This window comes from Nannobrachium achirus (assembly GCF_963921795.1).
Source record: "Nannobrachium achirus genome assembly, chromosome: 9".
In the NCBI taxonomy this organism is placed as follows: Eukaryota; Metazoa; Chordata; class Actinopteri; order Myctophiformes; family Myctophidae; genus Nannobrachium; species Nannobrachium achirus.
The window spans coordinates 13476864-13503238 of NC_137818.1; the positions used below are offsets into that span (position 1 = coordinate 13476864).

Sequence of the window (26375 nt, forward strand, 5' to 3'; positions counted from 1 at the left end):
GATCCACATTTTAACTCCTTAACGCCTCTCCTTCATCGCCTAACATGGTTAACATGCTCACCACCGAACCTATCTTCAAAGCAAATGTCCTAAATGCCTCTGTGTCTCCTCCTCTAATGCTTTGTCCATTCATCAGCTCGATGTTGCACTGAATGGTTACTTGATGAGGTCTTCCAAACCTTACTTACAGAGCCGCCATAGAAAGGATGGAATGAATTGGCGTAACCTTCAGCCAGCAGACAGACTACTGGCTTCTTCCAGTTGTAGATGGTCACACAATATTCTAAACTTAAAGCTTTCCGAGGTGTTAGTGGTGAATGTGTCTTCCAACGCTCTCTTTTAACCTGAAGAATTCTCTGGGATCTGGAGAAGAGAAGATGGGAATGATGGGTGCTGGCCCCAGGTAAATTTGGCCCATACTCCAGTGCGGGTCAGTGGCGAAAAAATTATAATAATAATAATTTAACTTCTACCATTTTCTTTCAAATGAAAATGTAAAACGGGTCAAAATGACCCGAACAGAACATAAGGGTTAAGTGAAGCGGAATGACAAGGTTCTGTTTCTGTCATGTTGTATTGGGACGGAGGGGGTGCATGCAATTTTTTATGATATATGACTGTAGTTATTACACCTAATGTAATGGCTACAGTATATTCACTATTAAGTCGTATTACGTTATTTGAGTGTGAATTAAAGCCTGTGCAAAGCCCTATAGCATGTACACACACGCACGCACACATACATACAGATACACACATGCATGCAAGATATTGTATTACTATGCTCTATAAGCATTATTGATTATTATAAGAACGGTGAAAGTGATGTCTTAACATATCAACATTTGGGATGTGTTGAAGAATTCTGTCTGCAGGCACGATTACAGATGTAAAAGAGTGAGATTATTTTTGCTCAAGCTCTCAACATCTGGAGTTAGAGGAAGAGTTAGGCTAAATATAGAAAAAAATATAGAAGCAACTAATAAATAACACGTAACTATAGTGCATTTCTATAAGATGCGATCAGACATGTGCAGCATCAATGTGCTGTGGTGGAAGCTGTGATGGATGTAGGGCTGCAATCAATGACTTTCCAAGCATTTCATCTACTTTTCTGATTTATTTCTCAACAAATTGATTTAACGACATCAGCCCAATGTTATGTTGTACAACAGTGTTCCGTAAGACTTTGAAAAATAACTGATCTACAAGCTCAAACCGCATCGCACTGTGACGAGTTGTGAGCTTGTAGGTCTGCTATTTTCTATATTTAATACATTTTTGGGGAGAAGTTTCTGCCTATAATGACATTTCCAAAATAGGGATTGAATATTATTCGGTTAATTTATCAGCGTATAATTATTAATAATTATTTTGTATAACCATTTAAATCGATTGGTTAGATTAACTGTTGCACAGGTGGATGTTCTCTTCTCCACAGGTCTGGAAGGTCACATGTTATTGTTACTGTATATAAACAATGGACAGTACCCGAGACCAACAGTGAGGGGCAGCAATACACCAACTGGTGTCTAGACAAACTTTCTTATATTTTTTTCTTTGTTAGGAGGAATACACTCTGAAATTCATACATTAATTATTAAATCATTGGGAGTTTATTTGTTGTTGAAAACAATGTTTCCTGTTTATGTTCTAAACCAGCATTCATAGTGCTTACTGCTTAACCATAGAGTGATACTTTTCTTTGTTAGGAACTCTGACATTAATATACATTACTTATTAAATCATTGATAGAGTGATGAAATATGTTGGGTGTAACAATCTGTGGGAACTTGGGAGTAGTGTGTTTGTTTCCTCCGGGCGAGATTGAGGGAAGGACACGGAGTCTGGTGTGTGTCCGTCGCTTTCTCTCGCCCGGGTTGAAACGTCATCCATCACGGGTGTTGACAAACGTCACAGGCCTACACACATCCTGCGTTATAATACTTATATAATTTGCCGTGTAAAAACCTTTTGTAACTTGTTTCTGAGGTTGTCTGCGTACAAAGCGACAGGCTGTCTCGTCGTGAAAACGGAAGGGATTTCCACAAGAAGTTCAAAGACTGTTTTCTTTTGTGGGTTAATGCTAATGCTAAGCTAGGAGAGATCCGAGCACTCAAAGAACACAACGGAGGAGACGGCGTAAAATCAAGGTACTTTAATCATGTTTACAAAACGATTTGAAAGCCAGCATGTTTCTATTAACTTCATCAGGGCAGGTTTGCTAAGCTAGCTTCAAGTACAATTCAGATTAGATAGCCTTGAAACATGACGGTCGTTGATAATCAGACCGACCGTACGACCGTCATGGACCAGGATTTACCTGCGTTGGTGGAGGCGAATTGATTCGCCTGTACAAACTACACAAACATTCAAATTTCACAAACTAAGTGCTTTATAAAGTCACAACCAGTTATAAATCTTGGCCGGCATTGTATAATTACTGGCCGGCATTGTATTATTTGATAAGAAGCCTTTTTATCCGATCGTTTTATGTTTTCCCATGTATTTCCGGACCCATTTTGGCAAGGCCACGCCCGCTTGGGGAACGCCAGGAAATGCATGGGAAAACATAACACGATAAGATAAAAAGGCTTCTTGTTAAAGAACACAATGCCGGCCAGTAATTATACAATGCCGGCCAAGATTTATAACTTGTTGTGAATTTATAAAGCACTTTGTTTGTGACATTTGAATGTTAATGTAGTTTGTATGGGCGAATCAATTCGCCTCCACCAACGCAGGTAAATCCTGACCCATGACGGTCGTACGTCAGATTATCAACTACCGTCATGTTTCAGGGCTACAGATTAGAGCCTTTATCCATACCTTAGTGTGTCAGATAGTGTTTTCCAGTTTCCACCATATTTATTAAATAAATAAATACAAGGGGTGCTTTTCTATGTTTTCTTTCATTTAAACAGTAAGAATAATCTGTAACGTGAATGTTGACCTGAAGAAGAAGAGGATCCTTTCACTTGACTTTTACAATTATAAACCTAGAACTGTGATTTCCTCACTCAACAGCATGTTGGATGTATTTTATTTCATGACAAATATAAATGTATTTCAGGGCTTGACATTAAGGCTTGTCCTGTCGTCCGGGACAAGTAACAAATCCTTCTGGACAAGTTATTTTAAAAAAAAGTTACTTGTCCGTTGGACAAGTGGCTCTTGGTTTCACTTTTTCTTTGATGCAATCTGGACTGCCCATACTAGGGAGAGGAAAGTGGAGGGGTAAAGGGGGTAAATGCATGCATTTAATGGGGCCATTCACCTGACGGTGTAGTAAACATAACATGATCAAGCCTTAACATGCAACAGGGTTGTGAGCTTGTAGATAAACTAGTTCAGTAACTGCAAAGGTGTCTGCTAGGGATCACCAAATGGCGACGTTTTCTTAAGTGGTCACCGTTTAGCCTTATCGGTTAAGTAACTGATAACCGTTAAGGAAATGTGTTTAAAAAAATTGCTATTTTACCCACTTTAAAAAAGGGAAAATACAAAATACACCAGTTTTCTCCGTAATAAAGTTCCCTATTTACACATTATGGCCAGGCTACACCAAGCCTTTTCACGGGCGTCAGTGCGTACGCGGGTCGTGCACATGTATGCGTGTTTTGGAAAGATCCAATATAGATCAATGATATCGGCTACACCAGGCTCACGGATAGCGCGAGCCCCAGATACGCATGCTGTAAAAATAGTATTGGTTCTATTTTGTGCGCGCGTATGCGTTTTGTACACTAACTCCCTGGTCTCCCGCACATCATATACTCCCTCCTTGGTGTAGCCAGGGGCTTTTCGCACACGCACAGACGGGGCGTGCGTGCGTGCGCGTTTTCTCGTGTAGCCCGGCCGTTAAAAACAACAGTACAATGAGGAGGAAGAAGAAGAAGAATATAAATGCTTTCTATAAGAAATGTGTGTTTTTGCAACAGTAGGATAGATATAATCACATGTCTGTAATGTAACATGGCGGCTGCAACAGCAGCAGCAGCACGAGCCCTAGAACAGGTTAACTCCCAAAGTGTAAACAATATTAATGTAACAGTAACATTAATTGTAAATAATTGCACAAACTGACTCCCAGTTCATCGTAAACACATGAAGATAAGCAATAGTTAGCTACCTGCCGCGTCTATACTGCAGTGTCTGTCCACTCTTCATCAACCGCAAGCTCAGTAGTCGCGGACTTCACAGGTTTTGAGCTTGCAGATCGTCAATAAAGGTTAACCGTAGCCGTTGGCTATCCCTAGTGCCTGCACAAATCAGTGTTGTGAGGAACGCATGGCAATCTTTTGTTGCTTATGAGGAGGCACGCATGGTAATATTTTGTTGTGTATGGTTTCAGACAAGAGACCTGGTCATACAGTATATACAGTTTTGTATGCTTTTAGTTGTCAACTTCTCCAAGGACGAGGGACAAAGCTTCTATAGATGAAAGATAGCTGGCACAGTTTGACATTCAGCCAAAGTCCACGATGACATAGAGATCTGCCTGGGTTTTGGACCGGTGTCGGCTGAGTGCCACCTAGGACCTGGGACAGTCAGTAACCATAATCTGTTAGTGTCCGGACTCCCGGGTCCTGGTTTCCTTTCGGACGAAACCAGTTTAAAATACAGGATAACATGGAGATTCTGTTTTTCCTTTTTCTTCCTTTTCTTTTCTTTTTTTTTTTTTCCCTAATACATTTGGTTCTCCACACATGGAGATCTGTGCATTATTTCTGTCTGTGACATCAGTTACTTTATGTGCCAATTTTTGGGGATAATTCTTTTGGCTGACAGAGTGAAACATGGGATCGGTTTTCACCACTCAAAAAAAAAAAAAAAAAAAACATAAAAATAAATGACAAGTGACTTTTTTTTTTACCTGACAAGTGCATGGGAAAAATGTAGTTGTCCGAAGGACAAGTGCCTCAAAGAGTTAATATCAAGCCCTGTATTTTACAGAATAGACTTTCAGCAACGGAAAACTGCCTTTTGTTTAGGTGAGTTGTAAAGTAGTTTTGTTTATTTTGACTGAAGTTGAGCACTCTTAGGACAGAAAATTCCTGGTCCTGTCTGTGTGTCAGCCGCCTGTCAAAGCGTTAGTAAGAACTCACTGACTAGAATGAGCCTTTAGTCGTTCCAGTAATTTGGCCTGGCCAAATTTGTTATATTAAACCAATCCACAAAACCGCCGTCATTGTTTTGACATATTTATACTGCATAACGCAGGCTTCGTTCAACTGAACTGTTACAATCTTCATGTGTAGTGTCACTGCGCCACTGCAACTGTAAGCCTGGCTATGCAAGGTTATGCTGCAGCACACCCAAAACAAGGTGCTCTGCAGTCAGCTCATCAGCTGTTCCAAAGCTGCAATGCGGATTCAATGTGGAAGTTGCTGGAAATCTTTTTTAGATCTGCACATTATCGTGGTTTAAACATTAAGGATGATTATTTTCATAATAGATTAATCAGACCATTATTTAAACGATTAATCGATTCATCAGATAATGGTACTTTTTTGGAATTGCCTTTACAATTTAGCTTGAAGTTGTTTTAGGCATTTTCTAACCAACAATAAAGACAATAAAATAATCCTTTCGAGATAATATTTTTTACAGCTTTCTCGATCGTACATAACCGTATTTTACATTTGACAAACAAAGGAAAGACATTTGTCAAGCTAAATTGTAATATTTCTCTAACTTAAATATGATATTTATTATTATTCATTCACATATTTTATTTTACATTCAAAATAACATTCTAGGCCAGTGTCTTGCTCAAAGTGGATTCCAGGGGTTCCTTTAGGCCGGGGGTCTAAATTGACCCCTAACAGGTCCATTTGGTTCCATTTGAACACCGTCAGAGTTAAGGGGAGGCCTTGGAATGTAAATGTTTGAGAAACATTTCTAGTCATTTCATGTTCTTGACTATTTAATCCTATTTTACTATTAATATTTTACCCAATTAAAAAGGGAAAACAATTAAAAAGGGTAAATCATTTCGACCGGGGGGTTAGTGACTCACTCCACGGAGGTTAGGGTGGGGGTTAGAGTCGGGTGTCGAAAAGATGACATGTAGTAACAGCGACACGCTCCTGTTTTTTTCACATAATAAAGCTCCCTATTTGCACAGTTAAAACAACAATACAACAAGGAAGAAGAAGAAAAAGAAGAATATGATACAAATGTTTTCTATAAGAAATGTGTTTTTGCAGTACGGTAGGATTGACATAATCATGTCATGTCTGTAATGTAACGCAGCAACAGCAGCAGCGTGACTCACAAGCAGTATAACATATTAACTCCCAATGTGTAAACACGCTAATGTTATAGTAGATCGTATAGTAAATAATTGCACTGCAGTGTGTCTGTGTAAAGACGGCTGATTTAAGCGTTCCACTCATCAACCGAAAGCTCGCAGTCAGACAACTCGGCAGGCGCTACTATTTTTTAGTTTGCAGATTGGATATAACCCTGTCATCATCAACACCACGTAACCCTAGCAAGTTGGTTTTAAGCTCTTCTTTCCTCTTTAAAACGGGATCGACGGGTGACGGGGTCTTTTTTTGGAAATCAAATTTTCGCTGTTTCTTTCCTGATGAAGAACAAGCTTGTGTCTCTGTCAGCGTGTGAGGACAGCAACAGCATGCATGGATGTTACACCGAGATTGTTGTGGGGGGCTTGACACAGAAATGTGTGATAGTTGCATCAGGGGTGATGATGTTACTCAGACATTGCTGTCTGTGGCTTTATCTGTGACAGCTCGCTGCCTTTGCTTTTTTTTTTTTGCTTTTTTTGGCGACCATTCTGATGGCTTCATGCTTGCTCTTGTTGTTGTCGGCTTGTTGTTAATGTTAACACGTGTGTGAGGAGGAGGTGACGCAATCACGCTGGAGTGGAGCGAGGCGCAAGCTAAGGCATGAAAATGTTCTCCCCACCGGGATAAATAGATGCGCCGTGAGGCAGCGCGCCACATCCAGTTGGTGTTACCGCGCTGCACTTAACGCACATCAATACTGCAACGTGCTGCTGCGCAGCCGCCCGCGTCCGCTGTGTGTTTCCCTTTAGTGGTTGAAAACGGTATTACCGATAATACCGGTGCTGACACAGACTATTTTCGGTGTTAAAAATGTGAAACTGTGACAACCCTACTAAGTAGCTAACCAACACTCTGATGTGCTTTCTCTTATTACGGTGTGCTCGTTCATTGATTGTGCTCATGCTCCTGTGCAAAGTCTGCCTTGCAATGTTGCTTTGTTAACATTGAAATGCTCCCAACTTTTACGTTCGCGAGCCAGTACTGCTCTGGGCACCGCCATTATCCATGTTATGTGTGGTTCGGGGAGCTCTCCCGAACCGAAATTAGTTGGGTTCCTTATTAGAGTGTGGAACGACCCTAAGTCGGGACTTGATCACCCAGGCTGGGTCACCTGTTGGGAGGACCGTGACCTTGTTTTGCGTACGCTGCAACGTAGCCAGGCTTACAGTTGCAGTCATTAAAGTCCTTATTCACTTTCTTCATTTCAGACCAGGTTGTTGAGTCCAGACTGCAGGTGAAGATGAGCTCTCCAGCCAGCGACATTTCTATTAAACAGGAGGAACCTGAAGACATTTCTATTAAACAGGAGGAACCTGAAGACGACCCACACCTCGGTATGTATTTTCACTATACAGTCTTTAAAGGAATAGTTCACCCTCAAAATGACTTTTTATATCGATCACTCACCCCATGGAGACTTGAGTTAAATATAATTATTTAATTTTTGTCACATTCCTAAGCCAATAATTTGAGGAGTCTCTTTGTAGGCCCATTGATTCCGGATGGAGACCCTGGAGACCCAAATGCGTTTGGGTCTGCATCTGGGATAAATGGGGCTACATTTATTATAATCCAATTATTGATTAAAAATAACAAGATATGCAATAATCAATAAGAACTTCAGTGTAATATGTTCGATATCAAGCAACAATATAATCAATGAACATTCGATATCAAGCAACAATATAAACCATTAGGCAGCTTCATCTATGGCTGGAGGGGCTGAGAAAACAGGACTGCCAACAGAGGGGGAAGCTAAGCTACTGTGGCTAAGCTAGGACACACCGGCTAACAAAATTAGTCAAACACACACAGAATCAAATCAATAAAATAATCAAACACAGCATGCAGAAAGAAGCAAAAGGCGACACCGTGAAAAGCGATGCTCGCTGTCACACAAAGCCTTACTGTATAGTGGGCTAATAAGTGTCCTATATGGTGACCCCTTGAAGCTGACCTGCCTGTTCACCTCAGCACTCAGTAGCCCCCAGATCCACAGCAAAGTGGTACGTTGTTGCATTGGGGGGAAACAAAATAAATAGTAAAATACAATAAATGGCTCAAAAGAAACAAAACAATAACCCTAACTAAACAAAACAGCAGTATGGTGAAGCTCACAATGCTCTATGGGAATGAAAACAACATTTTAGTACATTAACAACACATCTTATTATAATAAGACTAATTTAAGCAAATCGGATTCCAATCTTGATGTGACACATCTTCAACTATTTCCAGATTTCCGTGCATGGCACGTCACTTAGGAGTTTACAGTCTGCACTCTTTTAACAATCTGTACATAAGTGGTTTGTGAAATTTGCGTCAGACAGACATTCACAGACTCATTTCTATATATACAGTTCATGGCCACGTCATGAAATAAAGATCGTTTAGCATAGATTTTTAACTCTGACACATTATAGTCCCCCCAGGAATCTGCAGGGGGAAAAGTCTTGATTCCCAGGAGAACAATCCTGATTCTGCGCAGAACAATTCTTGGTTCCGTGGCTTGATTAATTCTCCGCGGACATTAAAAAACAACCTAAGATGACCGGTAAATAATCAAGCAAAACAATATTTTGTTCTAATAATCAAGTAGCCTAAAGCCCTTCATGAAATAGCTACAAACAATTGTAATTTGGTTGGAATAATCAAATATTCAAATAATAGTTTTTGAGAATAAAAATCTAATATTTAATCTATAATTAATTTATTGTTATTGTTTTTATTAATTATTTTTTGTTGCAAAGACTATTTTGTCATCCAAACCATGTCCATTGTAACTACATTTTAGAGGATACTTATACATTAATCTATCTAATTTTCTTTCATGTTTTTGGAGTGAAATTAAAACCCCTCGTTGATGAAGCACTCTATAACAATTTGTTTTTCCTCAGTACAGATGGGTCTCTCCTTAGGTGCTGAAGTGACAGGTGCATAGAAAAAGACTCTTATATGTCTGGCTCTGGACTTCTGTCTGTAACTATCTGTCTGAAATTGTCTTTTTGTCTGTCTGACCCTCTCTCTGTCTGTGACTAACCTCGCCCACCAGGCTTTTTGAGAAAAAGCCTGGTGTTCGTTCACAACAGCCCGTTTGGTTTCCGCCTAGAGCGCGGAAACCACTAGAAGAAGCGGCGTCGCTTTGATTTGGTTCCCTCCGTTTGTTTCCCCAATCCCTATTAAAATGCTCGAGTAGCCTAGTGTAGTCTTGCCAGTCGCTAAAAGTTGGACTAAAAGATGCATATACCAAACAAATTTTTCAAAAGCAAAACTACTCCGCATCAAGGAGTTTATTAGGTAGGCCCTAAAAGTATGTCCTTGAGTGCAGGGGAATTATTTTGGGTTAAAACTGAATCCGGTTTGATCTTTCCGGCAAATTGTAGTCCTACAACGTGACGTTTTGTGGTTTCCGCTCCAGACCGGTTACAAGCCCGAAAAGTGAAGTGATCCCAGACTAGTCTGTGACATCTCTCTGTCTGTGACATCTACTGTAATTCAAAATCAAAACCTCACATGTGATGTAGCACATTGTTCTGACAAACAAGGCTGTCCTTCTCTCCGTGTTCAACATAACGTCTTATTTTTCTCTTCTATTCACTCCTAAACTCATTGACTGCCACCATAGAATTTTGACATTGGACGAAACCTTATATATTCTATCCAGGTCTGTAGACTGACATCATACACAACAAAAAGAATATTGCCATTCGTGCCTATAAACACTAATTTGCACAGGCACCCTTGCAGGATTTTAATTTCTTCCAGCATGGAGGTACAGTTAGAGTAAAATGAGTAAAAGTAATGAAACTAAATATATTGATTGAGGTTACATTTTTAAAGATGTGTATTTTGCTTTAATCTTGTGAAAACGCTTCAGAGTTTCCAGAACCACATATTTATTTAGTAACTTTGTAGGTAATCAGAATTAATTATTGTACATGGAAATGGAAAAATGTATTCACATATTTGGCACCCAGTGTTCACTATTTGTATTTTCCTACTCCTAGACACCATGCACATGGTTGTGTGTAAAGTGGAGGATTCCCCTGAACAGGAGTGGAGCTCCATTCTGCTCCAGGAGGAACCAGAGCCTCCACACATTAAAGAGGAACAGGAGGAGATACTTCAAAGACCAGAGGAGCCTGGTGGATCAATGCTGACATTAGTAGCAGGGAAAAGTGAGGTTGATGAAGACATCTCTTCACACTGCTCTGGAGTTGAAGTTGAACTCGAATCTGACACTGAAGACGGTGATGACTCGGAGGAGACCAGTGGCAATGAAGACAGCGATTGGGAGGAGTTCAGAGGAGGTGGAGGTGTCCGCACTGCAGAAGACACATTCCTGTGTAAAATCTGTAACAAGAGTTTCGGCTATGCATGTCATCTGAAGGTACACCTGCGTGTCCACACTGGAGAAAAACCTTTCCATTGTAGATTTTGTAACAAGGGTTGCAGTAAGTTGAGTAATTTAAAGTCACACGAGCGTGTTCACACTGGGGAAAAACCTTACCAGTGTGAACAATGTGACAAGAGTTTCAGTCAGGCATTTGAAATGAAGAGACACATGAATGTCCACAGTGGAGAAAAACCTTTCCACTGTGAACAATGTGACAAGAGTTTCATCACGTCATTTGAACTGAAGAGACACGAGCGTGTCCACAGTGGAGAAAAACCTTTCCAGTGTGAAGATTGTGACAAGAGTTTCATTCATTCGTCTGACCTGAAAAGACACCAGCAAATCCACACTGGAGAAAAACCTTACCATTGCAAACATTGTGACAAGAGTTTTTGCTACTCAAAACACCTGAAGGTACACCAGCGTGTCCACACCGGAGAGAAACCTTTTCACTGTGAACACTGTGACAAGAATTTCAGTCGGTCAGATACCCTGAAGACACACCAGCGTGTCCACAACAATGGGGAAAAACCTTTCAGCTGTAACCTTTGTGACAAGAGTTTCAATCAGTCATTTGAAATGAAGAGGCACCTGCGTGTCCACAGTGGAGAAAAACCATTCCACTGTGAACATTGTGACAAGAGTTTCATTACGTCATCTGAACTGAAGAGACACAGTCGTGTCCACACCGGAGAGAAACCCTTCGACTGTCATTATTGTGACAAGAGTTTCGCTCAGAAATCTGAACTGAAGAGACACTTGGGTGTCCACAATGATGACAGACCTTTCCACTGTGAACATTGTGACAAGAGTTTCATTGTGTCATCTGAATTGAAGAGACACCTGCGTAACCACATTGCAGAAAAACCTGTTCCCTTGTAAAAATTGTGAAAAGAGTTTCTGTTCATCCACAGAGCATTGATTCTAGTCATTTTCTCCATTACCTTTTTCAATTTTTATTACTTGGGATGGTAAAAAAAATGAGTCAGACAAATAAAATGTATTTTGACAAGTAATAAAAGTTGAAAAAAAGTGAAAAGAAAGCACTTTAATCTAATGGAGAAAATGACTAGAATCAATGCTCTGTGGATGAACAAGAAGTAGTGGTAGGGTGTGACTCAAAGGGATCTGGCGCTACTTTGTGCAAAAGGAGAATTATACTGTGTGCTGTACTCATTTGGCGATCATTCATTGCGACCGTTAGGTCGCAAGTTACTATGAAAAATCTCCAGCACCATTGCCCCTATCCATGCCAAACTTCGCACACACACTCCTTGGCTGGCAGACCAAAACCTCCGGCCCTGATTTCTCACATGCCCCTCTTCTAGCGCTACCATGAGGTTGCTTGCCAATTTTGTATACATGCGACCTGGCTGTCGCTTATCTCCCGATTAGGGAGTCTTACTGGTGTATATGGTTTATATTACTGTTGAAGCTTTTACCATTCAATGCATTGTATATTAATAGTAATAGCCATTGTGTAGCCACCTACAATCCATGTCTCTGCCTTGCTTTTCATATTGATAGACAAAGTGGTTGAGGAGTTACTCATGTACTAGTGGAATTAGGTCTTTATAACTATTTATTGGGGCGCAATTCCCCAGGTGGCGTAGTCTGACTATTTCTTAATTATACCGCCCTGTCACATAAACACTGCGACAAGAGTTATAGTCGGTCAGGCAACCTGAAGAGGCACCAGCATATTCACAAAATTCAAAAGCTTTTTCACAGTGCATATTGTGACAAGAGTTTCATTGAGTCGGGTCACCTGAAGACACACCAGCATGTCCACACTGGAGAAAACTCTTGTCATAATGGTAACTGTGTGGCAAGAGTTTCAGTCAGTAAAGTGCTCTGAAAAGACATCAGCGCTTTCACGAGAATAAAATAAAAATGTTCCACTATGAATTGGCTCACTGGAAGGATCAAATTAAACAGCCGTATTGGCACTGCCAGTTAGTTGGATAGACCAGCAAAAATGGTATGTCTATTTCTATGGCTCTTGTCAAAAGAGGCCTCCATTTAGAGCAGGGGTGGGCAACTTTGATGATGACGAGGGCCACTATATTTCCAACTTCACTCCAGAGGGCCACATTGCATATTGCTACGTCCTACTTTGTCAATCTAGCATCTCATACAAAATAAGCAAAAGCTTGTAGATAGGCTATTTTTGCTTCTTTTGAATTGGAATCCTGAATTATTATTATTTTTTATTTTTGAATTGGAATCCTGAAATGTAACATTTTGAGTTAATTTCAAACACATTTGTTATATACTCATGTTAACTTTATGAACAAATAAATACATTGGACATAAAAAAAAAAAAACATTTTAATACTAGTCATTAAGCTAGTAATATAGACTGAAGGAATTAAAGCAGGTCATGTTTGGAATTGTAATTGTGTAATTGATTTGCTGAAATCAATAATATATCGGTATTCCAGTATTAACCTGCGGGCCGCATTAAGTGAAGGTGGGGGCCGCCAGTTGCCCATGTATGATTTAGACTTTAGAGTGTTGGTCTTTGGATACCTTCCCCAGCCCTTTGCTTTATTCCTTTAAAACCTTACACAACAGACCCCTGCCTTACAACAATTAGTTACAGTATCCACGAGTTTCCTACGCCCCATAGTGCATTGCGCAAACGTCTGCACCGAGGTTCCGCCGCCGATGTACAAGCTCACAACGGGTTGCATCTGCGACGCGACGTGAGCTTGTATGTCTGCTGTTAAACCCGGAAGTTTGGTCCTGATAGTCTCCAGTAAACTCCCGCGGAAACTTGTGGATACATGTTAATTGCAACCATTTCTTTGTTATTGATGTTGTATCTATATGTTGCCATTGCAGTATGTATTGAAATGTATTTCGATGCTACAGTATTTATATATGCTATAAATTACCATGTAAACCATATTAATTGTTTGAGGTAGAAGTTAGAGCATTTTTTTCTTGAAAGGACCTGAAGAGACTATTGTGTCCATCATGGAGAAAAAAGACATTTCAACTGTAAACATTGCGACACAGGTTTTAGGCCCTTAAGTGCTCTGAAAAGACACCAGTGCTTTTAAACTAAAGGAAACACTTAACGTAGCACTCGCCTACCCTCAATGACCATATTATACATGAAAGCTAGATAGTATTTTTAGGTTATACGTTTTTACTTGGTCTACCTATGTTATTCTTTTTTTTTTCTAGATTAATATTTCTATGCATTTTATGTATTGATGTTACCTTGCTTATTGTTTTGATGTATTACCTTACTTACTCTCGATTAAGAGCGTCTGCTAAATGCCTATAAAACTATCAATAGAAATAAAAGTTCCACTCTGCATTGCTGTAGCTCACTGGGAGTGTGTGTGTGTGTGTGTGTGTGTGTGTGTGTGTGTGTGTGTGTGTGTGTGTGTGTGTGTGTGTGTGTGTGTGTGTGTGTGTGTGTGTGTGTGTGTGTGTGTGTGTGTGTGTGTGTGTGTGTGGGGGTGAGTGAGTGAGAGAGAGTGATGAATGTACTGCTTTAGATCCATAAAAGTTTGACACACCCGCTAGGCCGACCCATGGGGCTCTTAACTCATTGAGTGCCTATCCCGAATTAGTTCGGGATATATGATCGTATCACAGGGTGCCTATCCCGAACAAGTTCGGGATATAAAAAAAAAAAAAAAAATTTTTTTTTTTTTTTTTTTTTTTGAAAATTTTTTTTTTGATTTTTTTTTTTTTTTTTTGGACCCCATCAAATCTGGTGAACATGATTTCAATCGCGATTTTGCATGTTCCACCCCCATACAACCCCATCTAACATACAGGGCAGCCATTTTTGTTTACATTACATGTAAAACATAAGGGCGATTATCTCAAGAATGCCTGAACGGATTTCCAATCGGATTTTTTTGTTTGAAAGCTGTGAACAAACTGCACAAATCCACTCCAATGCAATCCAGGATTGCATTGGATTTTTCAGAGCTCATTCTTCTCTGTTTTTTTCCCATGCATGAGGTGTGCAAGGTTTAATCATGGCTAAGTTGACGAAAATAAGGCTTCTAAAATGCTTGGTAGCCAATAGCTAACTTCAAGCTAACTTCATCCTCTTCCTGTACATGCAGTCATGCACAAAGGAAAGTGTTCAGGCAAGTCATGGCTGCAGGGCTTCTGCATATACCAGCATATCTCTATGGGATTTTCTCTGGCCACTGGGCGCCCTCTAGTGGTGAAAGGGGTGGCACTAAATGAGTTAAGTCTGACATCATTTTGTAGGTAGAGGAGAACTTTTGGGGCCAAAAGGCCCCAGCGCCCATGAATCTTTTTACTATTTTTACTATTTACTAATTTTTCTTCTCTTTGTTGTTGAAAGGAAAGTGGTAGAATTATACTTTAGTCGTTATTGTTGTCTCGGATCTGTTGAAATAGCGAGGGACACATATTGACAATAAATCTGCTTGGAGGTCTGACTACAAAATGATGTCACGGCTTAAAAGCCCCATAGTTTCAGGCAACAATTCCCTATCGGGACCGTTACCAAAGACATTGTGAACACTTGACCTTATTACGTTGCAGACACCAGGGATGTGATTACATCACTAAATGTGTCCATCCCCCACCACGATGCATTTTTGGTCACTTTTGATGTCGAAAGTCTATACTTTCTGGCAGCCATGTCACACTTTCTTAATCCAAGTGATGAGATTCCCTCAGAGTTGCTACTCACCATGCCAAATTTCTTTGAAATAAATGTATTTCATGTTTGATAATACGTTTTACATCCAGACCCAAGGCACGGCCATGGGTTCAACCTTTGCACCCAGTTATGCAAACCTATTAATGGGTCACTGGGAATCCAAGTTCATTCAGAACAAGACTGCCTCCCCCCTCTTAGATAAGGTGATTTTTTGGAAGCGATACATTGACAACATTATAATGGCATTTGTCGGTTCAGAAGGTGAACTGGTTGATTTCAGGCATTATATTAACAACACATATCCCCAAAACAAATTGTTTTTTTTTAGATTTGCGGATATCAGTAGGTGATAATGGGCACCTCAACACCATTATTTAGCGCAAACGAATGGGCAATTCCTGCGTCTTAAGCATATTTGCAATAACCCTGCAGACTTTGGGGAGAAAGCAGAGGACATGCATGACAGATTCAGAAGTAAGGGTTACAAAGAACCTCTGATATGCAAAGCAAGAAACAAGATTAAACTGTACAAAGGGAATCCCTCTTAGAACCTTGACATAAGGATGTTGTGGGAAACACAAACAGAGTCACTTTTGTATCAAGAGTACAATACTTCATCCAAAGCTATTAAAAATATCATTACCAAACATTGGAATATTCTTAAACGTGATCCTCACTTGAAAAATATAGCAACGTCACCCGTCAAGGTTTTGCTTTACTAGAGGAAGGAAGATTAGAGACTCTGTTGTCACATCACTTTAGATCACCTAGTACCAGCTCCAACTGGCTGAGAGATAGTCAGGGACCCAGTCCCTCATAATGGGAGAGGACCTGTGATGTTCTGCCTTACTTTTTATATCTGTTTTACCTATTAGTTTGGTCATTAAGGTCCACAGAATGACAGGCCTGCTCTGCCGGAAACATCGCGAAAAAAAGTTATGGCCATTTGTATATTCACTGTCCCATCGACTTCACTATACAGGAAAAGAATACAAAAAATAAATGTGCTTTAAGTAGCATGTGAGGGGTCAAACTAGGGGTTCTTCATGATTCTGAATCCATTGCAAGCATTTGTTTTGCATGAAAAACATTCCTTGGGCTAAATGTTGGCCCCCAAAAAATGTAAAAAGTGATGAGTCATCAAAAAATCTTCACTTTTCACAGTTTTGGGGGGCTGATATTTTGCCCTAGGAATGTTTTTCATGCAAAACAAATGCTTGCAATGGATTCAGAATCATGAAGAACCCCTAGTTTGACCCCTCACATGCTACTTAAAGCACATTTATTTTCCTTTTTTAATATTTTTCTTTTCCTGTATAGTGAAGTCGATGGGACAGTGAATATACAAATGGCCATAACCTTTTTTCGCGATGTTTACGGCAGAGCAGGCCTGTCATTCTGTGGACCTTAATGACCAAACTAATAGATAAAACAGAAATAAAAAGTACGGCAAGACATCACAGGTATCACCCCTATTCCTTGTGCTTTGGGGCTTGTGGGTCCCTGACTAAGAAGAGTTGTGCGGCAACCACCCGTGTGGTAGATGCACTCACTGTTCAACCACAAAGGTTTTTTTATCACCCACCCACAGGACAGGAATACAAAATCAAAAGCTTTATGAACTGTAATACCACCCATGTCATTTATATGTTGAAATGTTCTTGTGGCATGATTTACATTGGTCAAACCAAAAGCAACTTAAAGATCTGTATAGCTGAACACAAGGCAGCCATAAGAAATGGCAACATGGAGTTCAACATAGCAAGGCATAACAGAGATAGAGGTCATGGCTCAGCAGCCACGCTCAAATCTGTGGGTATTGAAAAGGTCACACTCACACCACAGAAATAAAATAAAAAAAACCTACTACTACAAAGGAAATCATACTGGATCTTCACATTGAACTCAATGGAGCCACATATGGCTTGAATGGAATTCTAGATCTTAGTTACTTCCTGTAATTTATTTACTTTAGTATTATTACTCATATATAGGGTTGCCAACCGTTCGGTAAAACACTGATTTGTAACTACAACCTTCGGTCGCAGTTACATGTATGGTCATTGAGGGTGGGCAAGTGCTACGTACGGTAAGTGCTCTTCAGACCACGGCATGGGCAAGTGCTACGTACGGTAAGTGCTCTTCAGACCACGGCAGAAGCTACAGCAGGGAGTGAGTCTGTAGTTCTAAGTGCAACGGGGGAGTTTATTCTACAGTTTGGGGGCCAGGAAGGCGAAGAGTCTAGGACAAGTTGATCGGTGTCCTGGGGTTTTTAGAGAGGGTTCTGTCAGCTTCCCTGTAGGTGGGGTTGTAGGGTTCGATCAGGCTTTGAACCCACATTCCAATCCATTTGGCTTATATGGACTCTGAACTGTATGTCCACATTATGAATGTGCTGTGTAAATAGAGATGACTTGACTTGAATTAATTATTAATGCATTTAGCATAAACAGGAGCAGACAGTGGCTGAGGGTATCTGTAGAGCTTCTGACACAGAGCAGACAGCAGGATGAAGATGCTACTGTGGCTTTGTGTGACCTCTCTGCTCCATTCCTCTCTAACCATGAAGTTTGAATGGTTTTGTAAGTAGATCTAATCCACCACCTGCTGATACCATGTGAGCAGGGGTGGTAATTATAATTATTATTATTAATAGTATTAGTAGTAGTAGTAGTCGTAGTCGTAGTATTTATTTGAACTATATATAAAAACTCAGTTTACAAAAATTCTAAGTATTAAAGGCATAGTTTGTAACTTGGCCCTGTGTTTACATAACAAAACAATAAATACTATATCCAATCATTTCCCTCCATATCAGCATGTTATCAGAGTAGTAGTGTGGTGGTGTTTACCTGTAGAAAGAACACTGACCTCTCACTATTCTGTTATTTATTTTCATTGTTTGTTTTGGTTGATGGGGACATTACATACTATGCCTTTAAGTACAAAAGTGTTGGCATTACAATACATTTACAGAACCAAGACTAAAATTATTCAAAACCATGCCTTTAAGTATAACATTTTGCATTAAAATACACTTAGAGAACAAAGACTAAAAGTACCAAAAATATATAAAACATAACGTGTCACAATGTGTTTGTGAGCTTGTAGATCTGCTATTTTTCAATCGAATTAGTCATAGTCAAAATATAAAACATGGGGTTATTAGTTATATGAATATAACATATATATGGGGTTATTGGTTAATGCATGTTTTTGCAGCAATAGGCCTATATGTGTCACAGACGCAGTGGTTCTCAAAGTGAGGTCCAGGGACCTCCAGGGGTCCTTGAGGGGGCTCCATTGGGAACCCAGCAACATGGTTAATTTAGCATAAAAATCAGTTAACCACTCAAAACCAGAACTAGACACATCTAAACTACATAGTCTAAACTCTACTAGATACCATGGCTATTTGTAAATAGCTCAGGACACGTCAGGCTCGTAGATCTGCTATTTTCAAAGAAATATTGAAATATCTTTGAAGCATTTTAACAACACAAATCTTGGATAGGGGTCCCTGGCACAACATATGTGGCCAGATGGAGGGGTCCGTGGCCAAACATAATTTGGAGGTCCTTGACATGAAAACGTTGATGTGTGGTGATGTGTGGTGTTGCCTCTTATTTATTCAGTTCTTTTGCTGAGTTTACTGTCAACATTGCGTCAGAGGCTAATCACAAAGTCAGAAGCGAGTCTGTCTCTCTCTCTCTCTCTTTCTCTCTCTCTCTCTCTCTCTCTCTCCTAATGCATCCATGTACTGCTAATCACGCCTGTGTGTGTGTGTGTGTGTGCGTGTGCGTGTGCGTGTGCGTGTGTGTGTGCGTGTGTGTGTGTGTGCACGCGCGCGCGTGTTTGTGTGTGTTTCACTTCAGCTCCCAAAGTTCAACCAACATCAACACCACCAGGTAAACAGATGAACCAACAACAAAACATTATACATTTCAGCCTAAAAGATTTTCCTAAAAGCCCCCCCCAACACACACACTACTGTTTATTCGGTTGTCTCTGTACAGATGTGGAGTTGGTGGGAGGAACCAGTCACTGTAGTGGTACACTGTGGAAGGTACAAGATGGAGAGTGGGCTACAGTTCAGGATAAGGATGAGAAGTTTAAGATGAAGGAAGCACATGAAGTGTGTCGACAGCTGGATTGTGGCGCTGCTGCTTCAGTAAAAACTATTAAAGTCGATGGGAAATGGTGGGACACCAACGTGGAGGTGATCTGCTCAGGTATAACAACAACTCCTGCTGTGCTGCCTCTTGGCGACTGATGTTCCCCTGCAGGGTCAATAAAGATCTATCTATCTATCTATCTATCTGAATTTTAATTCTCTCTCTCTCTCTCTCTCTCTCTCTCTCTCTCTCTCTCTCTCTCTCTCTCTCTCTCTCTCTCTCTCTCTCTCTCTCTCTCTCTCTCTCTTCAGAGTCTGTGAGGTTGGTGAATGGGACTGGTTCTTGCTCAGGCAGACTGGAGGTGAAGTCTCATCAGTCGTGGGTCTCAGTATGTGAAGGTGACTTTGACCGGCAGGATGCAGAGGTGGTGTGTAGACAGCTTGGGTGTGGAACTCAAATAATCCTCCTGGGGGCGCTCTATGGAGAAGCCAATGTTCCAATGTGGACCAAAGACTTCCAGTGTGAAGGCAATGAGTCTGTTCTCCTGGACTGTGGAACCTCAAACTCAACTAGAAACACTTGCACACCTGACAAGGCTGTTGGACTCACCTGCTTAGGTAAAAGACAAACTACAATTTAAATTCGGTTTGTTATCGAGTGGTGTTCCTGGAAGGAGATAATCTCCAACATCCAGACAAACAGCTTTGTCCGAGCCCCAACAATTTGAAACGTGGGACACCGGGAATATATAAAAAGCAGAAAGTTAAATTTAGCATTTTGATTCTGTTGTCTCGTATAGGGATCAGGTTGGTGGGGATGGAATCCAGTAACTGTATTGGCGAGCTACAGGAGAAACCTAATGGAGAGTGGACCACAATAGAGACGGTGCAGAAAGATGATATATGGAAGCTGACACATCAAGTGTGTAGACACCTGGACTGTGGCTTTGCTACTTCAACAGGAACAAGTGATTTGGGGTTCTGGTTCAAGAAGAGACCAATATGGAATACAGTGGAGGTGATCTGTTCAGGTAAGAAACAACAACTTCAACAATGACAGCACTCAGGCCTCCCCACACCGTGCGACATCCTGCGCAATGTTGTGGCATTCGAGGAATTTATGACCGTGCCGAGGAACAGTCCAAGATTGCTCACGAGGCACAGTTTTTCTCGCGCCGTGTGGAAGGGCCTGCCGATATGTTAATAGGCTTTTTTACGACCCTTTTTACAACCCACCCGACAGTAGAAAATATCAGACATGTTTGATATCAGCGCACAGCGGGGTAGAGATCCAGCTGTGATCCTGTAGTGGAAATGGGTAGTGAAGATATTGCTCTGAGCAAATCTGTGAAATATCCCTCCTTCCTTCCCTCTCTCGTCTCTCTCTCTCTTCCTCCGTCCTCCCACTCACTCCCGTCACTAGTTATTAATAATATTATTATTGTTTATGATGTTTATAATTATTTTCATAAACATCCATTAGAACCTACCGTTTAAAGTTTGTATCATGATCTGACTTTTAATGTCACAGGTTGCATTTTGCACCCATAATTCTGTCATGTCTTTGTAATAAAAAGTTGTTTTAAAAGTAAAATGAGCAAATTAAGAATTACCATGGGTGATTTGCGGGGTCGACTGTCACACTGCGGTCAGTGGTCAAGATGACCCACAGAGTACAGTGCACGCACCAGGCAGAGAGCGAGTGCATTCAGCGGCAGCAGCCGGCAGGCTGTCTGTCTGCTGCTTCTCTCCCCAGCATGAGCAGAGCAGCATCATTCATTACTCTTAAAAGTTGCTACTTGCTACAGTGCAACGTTTGTGTGAATGCTTTCATGACAAAGTATTGTCGTGATGGAGAAATCACATCCAATAAATACTACTGGATGTTAATCACTCGTTACCCCGAGTAGCCTACTGCCGCTGCCCCAGTGTGATCCGGTCAGAAGAATTAATCCATTTTGAGGTGAGAACATGGAGAAATTATAGGCTTAATCCCAAAGTGGCTGCGAATGTCATAAATTATGGTTTAATTTAACATTGAGGAGAGCGGAGAGTCCAGAGTCAGCAGCTGTGGTGCGCTGGGGAGTTAATTGGTATTTGACCTAGTTTTGCACATTCTGGTGCTTTTTTATTTTTTTTGTCTCGTCAAGTCTCGCACCAGATTTCACCACAGGGGTGTCGGGGAAGAGGTCTTGTTGTGTGTACGGGTCTCTCGCGCGTCTCTTGCACAACAGGACACACAACCCAATAATTTTCAAGACTGAGTATCGTGCAGTGTGTATGCTCATACGATCCGATGAAATTATGATGAAATTGGATCGTATAGGAAGTCTTGACGTCTGTAGGAGGCTTTACCCATGTCTTATCACCAAACTGCAGTTCAGATCTACAGAAAGGTCAACCTCTATTCAACAAAATGCTCATATCCACACTACAGATGTCAGGTTGGTGGGAGGAGCCAGTGACTGTAATGGTACACTGGAGAAGAAACTCAATGGAGAGTGGAGACCAGTGCATGATGAGAATTTTAAGTTTGAGATGAGGGCAGCACATGAAGTGTGTCGACAGCTGGACTGCGGCACTGCTGTTTCAACAAAAACCAGTAAGATGCCCGACGGTGACATCAACAAGGCAGAGTAGAGGTGAAGTCTAATCAGTCGTGGGTCTCAGTGTGTGAAGGTGACTTTGACCAGCATGATGCAGAGGTGGTCTGTAGACAGCTTGGCTGTGGGTTTCCTTCCGTCCTCCAGGGAGCGCTCTATGGAGAAGCCAATGTTCCAATGTGGACCAAAGAGTTCCAGTGTGAAGGCAATGAGTCTGTTCTTCTGGACTGTAGAACCTCAAACTCAACTAGAAACACCTGCTCGCCTGACAAGGCTGTTGGACTCACCTGCTCAGGTAAAACACCAACAACACTGGGCTTGGCTTGTAATTGTCAGGATCTGTTTTTCTGAATATTATTCTTAAAGTGTGTATTGTTTTTTTCTGTATATTATTGTTAGAGGTAGGCACGTAAATTCGGTACACAGTTAAACGGGACTGCCCACACTATTTGTTTTGTAAATGGGGTTATTCTTTTATTTTTTTAAAGAAACTAGTCCTTGCCCGTTCAAACATGTGTGCTCAGAATTATTTGCTTTGGGTTATGGGGTGTGCACAGTATGAGGGATTGAATGGAGAAGTCTCAGAAGTAATGTTGGAGAACCCATACGTATTGGTGATATCATCTCCACATTTCTTGCACTGTTTCAGAATGCTGCAACACTTTGAATACCATAGCGTTGCCATAGCTAATGTAGATTATACCTAAGGCTGTATTTACCTGAGTTGGGAACATCCCTTCTTATTGTGACGTAATGGTTTTGTGTTATCGGCCATCCCTTGTAGTTGTTTGCCTGTCTTGCCTCACCTGGCGAAATTAGCAGTTAAGAGTCTTGCTCAAGGACACACATCGACACATTGCTGGCCTGAAGTCGAACGTGGGACAACCAGGGCCTCTGACTTCACAGGCGGGCTCACTAACCACTCAGCTATGGCCGCCCACCATGGCCAGTTGTGTTTGTTTAGACCAAGGGCATAGCATCCGGCTTGCAAGTTGAGGCGATATAGGAAGTGACTTCAAGAGAAAGTTCATATGCATGGCCGTAGGTTTAGCTGTTTTCCCCCCTGCTGGTAGCAAAAAGTATTATGCTCCAATGGGTTTTTGCTCAACTACACTCAATTTTATTATTGTCCATCTCTTTTTTACAGTCTATGGTTTAGACACTTGTAAAAGCCGGATGCACAGCGGTGGATTCAATCCCTGAGACTACTTGCCACCCGACAACCAATAATATTCCTTTTTATCTTCACCATGTATTCTGTTGTCTCTGTCCAGATTACAAGATGTGGAATGCAGATGGTAACTGTGTTGGTTACCTGGCAGAGAGACACGATGAAGGGTGGGGAAGAGTGAACGGGGATCGCACATGGAATCTGATGAAGGAAAAAGAACTGTGTAGACAGCTGGACTGTGGCTCGGCTTCCTCTGGGATATGGTATATTAGGGAGGATTATAAAGTGGAGTTGATCTGTTTAGGTAACAATGAACAGTATTTATACAAGTGTCTTATCACCAAATTGTGGTTCAAATCAGTCAGTCACAACTCAACAAAATGCTTATATCTTTACTACAGATCTCAGGTTGGTGGGAGGAACCAGTGACTGTAGTGGTACACTGGAGAAGAAAGTCGACGGAGAGTGGGTTACAGTACAATCGGCTTTTGGCCTTGCCCTTAACCTGAATGCAGCACAAGAAGTGTGTCGACAGCTGAACTGTGGCGCTGCTGTTTCAACACAAACCGTTAAGGAAGGGCTTTGGGACATTCCAACCACCGAGATGATCTGTTCAGGTAACAAACAATGACTGAAATCCATGCAGAGTAGTCGCAGGAAAACGTCTACAGGCTCGGTCTCCCCCATCTTCGGGGAGATGTTTTGGGTGTTTTCTATTGATTGAATACTTTATTAGTCAGAGATGTCTACAACGTGTGGTACAGTAAGACTGGTGTTGGTCTGGGTGGGCTGAGGCCTCACTTGGTTGGTGTTGAGGATCATGGGTGGAGGAGCTTCCTACTCCACTCCTATGGGACAATGAAAGTGGATGCTGAATGGAGGAGTGTGTGGAATGGGATGCTGTAAATGTTTATGAATTAATGTGAGCTACAGTGATATGCACATTTTTATATTAATATATATTCACTTATTTACATGTTTTTACTTTTCTTTTAAAGGCTAGGTTATAAAAATTCTCTCTCTCTCTCTCTCTCTCTCTCTCTCTCTCTCTCTCTCTCTCTCTCTCTCTCTCTCTCTCTCTCTCTCTCTCTCTCTCTCTCTCTCTCTCCAGAGTCTGTGAAGCTGGTGAATGGGACCAGTGAGTATTCAGGCAGAGTGGAGGTGAAGTCTAATCAGTCGTGGGTCTCAGTGTGTGAGGATGACTTTGACCAGCAGGATGCAGACGTGTTCTGTAGGGAGCTTGGCGGTGGAACTCATGCAATCCTGCAGGGGGCGCTCCATGGAGAAGCCAATGTTCCAATGTGGACCAAAGAGTTCCAGTGTCAAGGAAACGAGTCTGTTCTCATGGACTGTAGAACCTCAAACGCAACTAGAAACACCTGCTCACCCGACAAGGCTGTTGGACTCACCTGCTCAGGTAAAAACATCAACTACACTATAGGTTTAGATTATTATTATGGTCTGTCTGTCTGTCTGTCTGTCTGTCTGTCTGTCTGTCTGTCCGTCCGTCCGTCCGTCCGTCCGTCCGTCCGTCCGTCCGTCCGTCCGTCCGTCCGAGTGCGATCAATGTGTGTTCAATGTGATCTATAAACTGAACCATTTTGTCTCATGCATTCCTGCATACATTTGTATTATGTGTGTTCTGAAAGCTACTGTTAATACTTACCACCCTTTGAATATCAAATAAATAGCAGCAAACACATGTATTATTTTTCTCTTCAGTTCTCCAGGTTCAACCAACAGACCACACAACATAAACAAACTCAAAACAACAACTAGACATTATTGTTTGTAGGCTTTCTTCCAATCAAAGTGATATTACTTAATTTTGTCTTCACTGTTTATTCTGTTGTCTCTGTATAGAGTTCAGGTTGGTGGGAGGAACCAATAACTGTGCTGGTGTACTGGAGATGCAACTCTGGAAAGAGTGGAGACCAACGTATGATCGCTATCGTGACTGGGACATTAAGGACTCACATGTAGTGTGTAGACAGCTGGGCTGTGGCCATGCTCTTGACACATTCAAGAGAACTGTTTCTAAACGCCGTGATGTATGGCACACCATATCTAACTGTAGAGGAACTGAGTCTGCAGCGAGGGACTGTATTACAATGGACTCATTCTGGTCAATCAAACTACTTTTGGAAGATAACATGTTCAGGTAACAAACAATGACAGTAATACAACCGTAATACAAAACATTAAAACCTGTGGGGCATTCTGCTCAATGAGTACTTTTAATGTTGGTAGTTTGAGTCATTGCTAATATTCTTAGTCAATTAAATACATCTGCATTGCAGATTCTGCAGATACAAAATGTCAACACTGTAACATCCTCAGTTTTAATTAAACTCTCAGAGTTACAGACCCAAGGGTTCCAGGCAATTCTCGCTATTCTCCACCAAAATCTCCACCCTGTGAATGTCAAATAAATAGCAGCAAACAATAGAAACAAAGGACATCCTCTCCTGTATGTCAACAGATAAACCAACCTCATTTTTATTCTTTCTTTTTTCATATTTTTCTTTTTTTATTCAGGTCCTCTGGTTCAACCAACACCAAACACCAGGTAAACAAAGAGGAAACAACAACTAAACATTTTAGCCTAAAAGGTTTTCTTCTTATCAAAGTAATATTAATTTGTTGTTGTTTTTACCGTTTATTCTGTTGTCTCTATTCAGAGCCTGATGATGTGATGTTGGTGGAAGGAACCAGTAACTGCACTGGTGTACTGGAGATTAAACATAATTAACAATCTAGACTAAAAACAATGCAAGTTGGAAATGCATGCCCCACCTGGTTATGCAATACACGTTGCACTCGTATATCTATTGTACCTGTCTGTTTCTCTGTCTGTCTGTGTCCCTTTTATGCCCACACATATATATATATATATATATATATATATATATATATATATATATATATATATATATATATGTCTAAAGACATTTAATAATTCATTAAAAACATGTCTTCAAAGTGTTTGATCAAGTCTCATATATTTGATGTTTTTTTTCCGACTCCTATGTCTTCGCATTTACTACCACGATTAGTAATGGCTACAGCTATTTTGTTGTAGTGGTAGTTTGTAGAAAGTCTCCC

The 26375-nt window shown here is 41.0% G+C and overlaps 2 protein-coding genes across 2 annotated transcripts; both read left to right on the top strand.

Moving 5' to 3' along the window:
• Positions 1 to 1903: 1903 nt before the first annotated feature.
• Positions 1904 to 14042, top strand: LOC308291230 (uncharacterized protein). The gene is made up of 3 exons (XM_080733191.1): positions 1904 to 2153; positions 7526 to 7651; positions 10325 to 14042. Exons 2-3 carry the CDS (start codon positions 7558 to 7560, stop codon positions 11593 to 11595), a joined length of 1365 nt encoding a protein of 454 aa, XP_080589317.1. The 5' UTR covers positions 1904 to 2153; positions 7526 to 7557; the 3' UTR covers positions 11596 to 14042.
• Positions 14043 to 19182: 5140 nt separating this feature from the next.
• Positions 19183 to 26030, top strand: LOC308291685 (scavenger receptor cysteine-rich type 1 protein M130-like). The gene is made up of 8 exons (XM_080733793.1): positions 19183 to 19290; positions 19399 to 19614; positions 19809 to 20114; positions 20297 to 20527; positions 24382 to 24687; positions 25134 to 25431; positions 25809 to 25839; positions 25952 to 26030. Exons 2-8 carry the CDS (start codon positions 19500 to 19502, stop codon positions 25964 to 25966), a joined length of 1302 nt encoding a protein of 433 aa, XP_080589919.1. The 5' UTR covers positions 19183 to 19290; positions 19399 to 19499; the 3' UTR covers positions 25967 to 26030.
• The last annotated feature ends 345 nt before the right edge of the window (positions 26031 to 26375 follow it).

What these genes read in the sequence shown, in the direction of transcription:
- LOC308291230 (XM_080733191.1), top strand. Translation starts at nt 7,558, where the DNA reads ATGAGCTCTCCAGCCAGCGACATTTCTATTAAACAGGAGGAACCTGAA. An exon ending in TGAAGACGACCCACACCTCG is followed by an intron (nt 7,652 to 10,324) that starts GTATGTATTTTC and finishes TCCTACTCCTAG; the next exon opens with ACACCATGCACATGGTTGTG.
- LOC308291685 (XM_080733793.1), top strand. Translation starts at nt 19,500, where the DNA reads ATGAAGGAAGCACATGAAGTGTGTCGACAGCTGGATTGTGGCGCTGCT. An exon ending in TGTTGGACTCACCTGCTTAG is followed by an intron (nt 20,115 to 20,296) that starts GTAAAAGACAAA and finishes TGTCTCGTATAG; the next exon opens with GGATCAGGTTGGTGGGGATG. An exon ending in TGTTGGACTCACCTGCTCAG is followed by an intron (nt 24,688 to 25,133) that starts GTAAAAACATCA and finishes GTCTCTGTATAG; the next exon opens with AGTTCAGGTTGGTGGGAGGA.